The sequence below is a fragment of the Peromyscus californicus genome, unplaced genomic scaffold, assembly GCF_007827085.1.
Source record: "Peromyscus californicus insignis strain IS unplaced genomic scaffold, ASM782708v3 Scaffold_7__1_contigs__length_154581171, whole genome shotgun sequence".
NCBI classification, from domain to species: Eukaryota; Metazoa; Chordata; class Mammalia; order Rodentia; family Cricetidae; genus Peromyscus; species Peromyscus californicus.
Window position 1 is genome coordinate 89,905,449 of NW_026294595.1, and position 6,000 is coordinate 89,911,448.

General features: G+C 37.9%; 1 protein-coding gene across 8 annotated transcripts in view; it reads left to right on the forward strand.

Moving 5' to 3' along the window:
* Positions 1-6,000, forward strand: part of Cdin1 (CDAN1 interacting nuclease 1) — a 211,334-nt gene that overhangs the window by 59,148 nt on the left and 146,186 nt on the right. For 5 of the 8 annotated variants that reach the window (XM_052723466.1, XM_052723468.1, XM_052723470.1 and 2 more), the window contains exons 4-5: positions 2,041-2,101; positions 5,625-5,697. The exons of 1 other annotated variant lie outside the window; for it this stretch is intronic. In XM_052723466.1, the coding sequence (XP_052579426.1) occupies positions 2,041-2,101; positions 5,625-5,697 (134 nt within the window). Of the gene's footprint in view, positions 1-2,040; positions 2,102-5,624; positions 5,698-6,000 lie in introns of those variants that run through there. 2 more of the 8 variants (XM_052723472.1, XM_052723471.1) reach the window with 2 other exon arrangements.

The following is a 6,000-nucleotide window of genomic DNA, read 5'->3' on the forward strand; positions in this document are numbered from 1 at the left end:
TGTCTTTATCCTCTCTCCCCTCACCCTCACCCCACTTCTGGACCTATTTTTAAACCCACACTTAATTTTCTCCCACCCATGCTTCTGAAGTCCCTATTTCCTCATTGGTTTCCTATCTAATACAGTCATCGTTAAGAAGGGCCCCTGTATGTGGGAAGTAGATTGGTTTGAATTATTTTGAAGTTGTAATAATCCCACCACTCTCCCTATAATTGGTGTTGACTCTGCCTTGTTTATGTTATTATATAGTGTGGTATTTGCTGCTGGCAGTTACATGGCGGATCCCATTTATTGACTTCCTTTTTTTAAACTATCAACAAAGAACTTTTAATTTATTCAATCAACTAAGACATTTTAGAGAAAATATCCTTACATGATTTTTACTAGGTTGTCTAATGTGAATTTAAAAGTTATTTGATTATTAGTAAAGAAAAAGTATGTATGAATATATACTATATAATCACCCTTTATAAGCCAAGAATTGTGGTAGATAAAATAAACTAAAGGAAATCTCGTCCTCTTATGAGCCTGTTAGCATTACACTGGGAGATAAGTGTGAGACAGACAAGTCAATTAGCCCTCTTTCCAGTGTTTTGCTATCCATGGCTCAGGTAATCTGTAGTCATGTGCTCCATGATCCTCCTGCTGACCTATTGTCAGAACAGTAGTAGCCTAAAGCTGGGTTACAGTGCCTATCAGTCATCTCACTTCCTCTTATGATGGAGGCCTTGTGTTATCTCACACAGTTATCACAAGAAAGTTGAATAAAGTTCAGTAAGAGAAAGACAGAACCACATTTATAGATTTTGTTATGGAATATTGTTCTGTTATAAATCTCTTACTCTTCATCATAAGCTAACCTTTATGTTGAGCATATGTATACATAGGAAAGCATCATATATGTAGAGTTCAGAGCTTTCTATCAGTTCGGGCATTCACCGAATATGTTGGAACATATCTCATAGATAGGTGGACTTCTGTAGCTTGGCAATACCTTATTCTGTGTTCTCTGATAGAGAGACGTACATGTGGCTTCCCATTAGCGTATGAAGGGGAGTTAACTTACTCATGGATGGTGGACTGAAGACTATGGTATTGGAGCCGTGTTGAGTTAACACAGGTAAAGGGTAAACGTAGCAGACAGTACTGGAGATGAGACTGGCCAAGTAGAGTGGATCAGAAGTGGATTATGGCCAGACCTACTGGCTCAGGCCTGCAATCCCAGGCTAAGGCAGGAGGAGCACAGGCCAGTCTGGGCTATATAGTGATTTCAAGGTCAGTCTGCCAACTCAGTAAAACCATGTTTCAAATTCAAGAAAGCAAAAAGAGAGCTAGGGATAGAGCTCCGTGGTAGAGCCAATGCCTAGTGTGTCAATTGCTAGGTCTAACCACTAGTAGAACAACAGCCAAAAAATCCATGTTATAAAGAACCTCACCGTGCATGGTAAGTGATTACTGTGCGGCTTTGGGATTGAATGTGGGTGTTCAGAGCTGGTAGAGGAGAAGGCCACAATCAAAGTCTGGTTAAAACAAAGTGTCCTGTGTTCCATGTCTGGGAGAACCTGGGCTTTTGTGCTTGTTGGCTTGTTGAAGTACAGTGTGGTGGCGAAGGCTGGAGATTATTACAGGAATCTAGGGCAGATAAGATGATAGCTCCTATTGCCTGTTAGAGCTGTAAGGTCTCAGTGGCATGGGTGCCAACATGCCCATGTGCTTTGTTTAAACTGTGAAAGTCAGCTCTCCCCGCTCCTATGTGATGGCTGTGTGTGGCATAGAGTTCTGTGGATGGGAGTCTAGATGTCATCTCTGTGCCCTTACGTCTCAAAGTTTGAGAAGCCATGGAGATTGGTGTGGTTCTGCCTCCTCCTCACCTTCATCAGTCGGTTGGGTTGAGGGAATTGTGCTGTCTTTCCCTTCACTGCTTTAACAGGACGTGAGCATGGCGTCTGCCCAGGAGAAACATGTATACCCAGGGGATGCTAACAAGTCTGTGCTGGCCCTTCCTTGCCACTGCATGACCACTTGCCTTTGTGTGTCTAGGTACCTGAACGGCGTGGGGAAAAACGGAGCAGCCCCTGTGCTCCTGGAGCTAGCCAATGAGGTAATGTTATTGTTATGATTTTATTTAAATCTGAACAAAACCTAAGGGGCCTATCGAGAGTAGTATTACTCAGAATTGTAATTAACTTAAAAAAAAAAAAAGGAAAGATTCTGAGGTGTGTTAGACATTTAAATTGCTCCCTGGCCCTTTTGTACTTTTAATAATTGGACAAAGAACTTCATGAATTAATAAATCAGTTGACATAATTAGTCTACTTCTTTTAAGGCAAATGTACAAACAGCTTCTTTGCTTCTTGTTTTGTGGAAAATTTCAACCAAACAGCTCCAAACATGCTCTTAGGATTGGTTGCCTTAATTTAGCCTGAGAAATACCTATGTCAAGTAAAGAGATGCGTGCCAAGAAAGCCCATGCTAAGTATTATAAAAACGAAGTGAGAAATTTTATATGTAACAATGTATCATTTACGTGATTCATTTTTCTGTTTGTAAACTTTTATTATAATAAAGGATACAAGCCTATGGAAAAGCGCCTTCCTATAAAGAAACATAATATTCTTATTAACACCGAGTATAAAGTGATTTATGGAACTTATTTGCTAACTCTGATCTGCTCCTGTGTGGGGAAACAGCTAACAGCCTAGCGTTTTCAAAAGGAAACCCTGAAGATTTCCTGTGAGTGAAGAAACTGCAGAAAGTTCACAATAGTTGCAGAGAGCCTACCAAAAAATAAAATATTTAATTCCTAAACTCTAAAATATTTATCCACTGTAATGAGAGCAATACAGTATTGAGTGTGAGTTGGAATGGCTTATGCAAACCTCATAGGGACTGCATGAAATGTACACTGTTTCTGTGTTGTGTTATAATGGGAAACAGAGAGGCAAGGCAGAAAATGTGTGTTTGCATTAAAGATGACTCTGTGCCATGAACATTAAGCGTTGCAGGAGCAGCAAGTTCTGCATGCTGCATTAGGAAGGAAGGATGGCTTCTCTTGCAGCTCATGTCTGCTGCACACTGCTACAGTCAGCAGAAGCACAATTACCCATCAGTTACTAGACGGTTCTAATAGTATGGGAGGCATCTTCACAAACTGATTGGATGGTTAACACATAGAACGGGTTGTCTTGTGTCTTTTTTATTTCTAGAGGAGGGTGGTTATTAAAGATCTCCAGACATTTTGCTCTAAGTTGATACTCTTAGTGACTTGAGGTGCCTAAGCACTAAGTAGAATTTTAGTGATTATCCTTTGTGGAAAAGAGGAGGGAGCTAGTAGCATTGTAGGTGCACCTGGGAAAAAAGTGATGCAAATGTGGAGCTTGATTGCATAGATGATCACATTGATGGTGGACGTTCTCTAAAGTAGCACTTTATATTCATTTGAATTTCATTTTTTTAAGAAAGGTTTATTGTTATTTTTATGTGTGTGGCTGTTTTGCCTGATTGTATGTCTGTGTACCTTGTTTGTGCCTAATACCCATGGAGACCAGAGGAGGGTATCAATCCCCTGAAACTGGAGTTACAAATGGTTGTGAGCCACCACCTGCGTTCTGGGAATTGAACTCAGGACTTATGGAAGAGTAGCCAGTGCTCTTAATCACTAAGCCAACTCTCCAGCTGCTCATTTGAATTTTTAATGGGTAGTTCTGTTGAGCTTAGTTTATGGGACTGATCTCAGTTTCCATTTTATAATTGTATGGAAAAAGCTAACCCATCACTATATATTTCCCTACATCAATAAATCTATTTACCATGAATATGTAGCAATATTTAGCCTCCCTAAAAAAATTAGTTATTTTGAGATCCCCCCCCACACACCCCTTTCTTTTGGTGCCTAGTTAGTTCAGAGGAAACACTTTCCATGAGATTACTAATGCATTAGGGTAATTTGGAAATGGTGGGTACTAGATTATGGCTTCTAAACCTCCAGGCTCCCATGTTTATATGCTAGTTAATACTTAAAGGACATACGCTTATATCTGATGGCAATTGATGTGATGGTAATATTTTATGAGTCAATATATATTTAATCAGTGGAAACTGTAAAAATTGATGAGAAATATGTAACTCATACATTATATTGTGCAGCAGCTCTCCTCTTACACACAAGCACCGTGTTATTGTTGATTTGGGTGGGATAAGGGATCTAGGTAGCCATCATTGGTTTCATAAATGTCTTAACACCATTTTTCCTGATCAAGCCTGAAAATGAACATTTTAGGAAGTCGTCTCTGTTAGTGATGATATGACCAATCATTCTGTTCTCTCCACACAAATATTTTCAAGTCAGATTTGAAGCACTATGAATTTTACTTACATGCTAAATTCTGACATGAAGCATGATGGCCCTATTTCAGAGCAAGATGGACGCATGATTAATATGAAAATTAGAGAGATGCAGGTACCTGAACTAATAAGGTAGTCCTTATTCAGGCTGGACTACCTTCAGTAATTTCTCCATTTTTCATGTGTCAGCCGTGATGTGGGTTACTACGAATAAGCAGCTCCGTGGAAAGCATTTCTTTCTACTCGGGGAATTTAAGGGCATCCAAGTACATACATATTTGGAAAAAAAAAAAACTGTTCATACAAATGAAGCTACCCTCTTTGTCTAGTTACTAAATCAAGTAAAATTTTGGTATAAGCATGGGACTTGAATACCTGTCAAGAATAATTCCTGGTGATAATATATGAAGAATATTTCCCATTTTACACTTAGGATAAAAAGGTCCCTATTAGGGAGGCATCATTACTCTTAAAAAAACAGATATATTTCAGTGAAATTAATCAATGGTTAATGAATAATCTGAAAGACAAAATACTTTTACAAATGAGTAGGTGATTTATTATTATTATTATCAACAACTAAAATGACTGTTTTGCTGAGTGTTCTTTGTTTTCTGTTTGATTCTCTATTTAAAAGCAGGTTCACTTTCTGGGCTCTGAATTTGCTGAATTGATCACCAGTATTTCGGACCAAACTCAGTATTCTAATTAATGCCACAGTTGTTATTATTGTTGTATTTTTTTCTTCATATCTCCGCAAAGTAGTTTTTTTTCTTTTATCATGTAATGTATTTTATATGTAAAAAATCTCAGCTCTCTCTAAAGATAAAATGGAATCAGTCAAAAATCCGTATTTTAAATGATTTGGACATTTGATTAAGTTTTTGAAAAGTGACTAAAATTTGAAACTGAGCTCAAAATAATGTAAGTGTAGAAGGTTGATTAGAAAAGGGGGTTCTAGAGTAGAAAGCAATTTGGCCTACCAACAAAAATTGGAATTAGAAGAGCTTATTTGCCTATTTTAGGTATTATTCCTAAACTGTCCTGTCATTATTGGTTCAAATGTTGTAGTCTATAAACGATCCATCCATTCTTTTCAACAGCACAGATCTTCTTTCAGTCTACTACAATGGAAGCCACCAAGGGTGGGAAAGATTTTAATGAATGATGCTTGTTACAGTTGATTAAAATTGACTTAATCTTCAGTGTTGACAAAATATTGGAATATCAACTGCTGGCACAGCTTGGCAGTTTTAATTTTCTACTTCTGTTTTCTGAAGGTGGACTATGCACCCTCATTAATGGCTCGGATTATCCTGGAGAGATTTCTACAGGGGCATGAACAGACTCCACGTGAGTTCCTTCTTTTGCTGCGTCTTCATTTTTTTCCTAACATTTCTCTTTTACTCCCGTATCCCAATTTAAAAATAATTTACACAGCATCTCAAGTTACTTAATGAGAGCCAGATTCCAAAACAGCTATCATCAACAGTTAATGACAATTGAATGCAATATAAAAGACCACCCACAACTTAAATACTACTTAGAATAATGCTTTCTCCTTTGTCTAAATTCTGCATTCACCTCTCCATTCAGCTAAATAGACAATGTGTATCAAACTAAAAAAATTGATTCATCTTTCATATAGAGAACAAG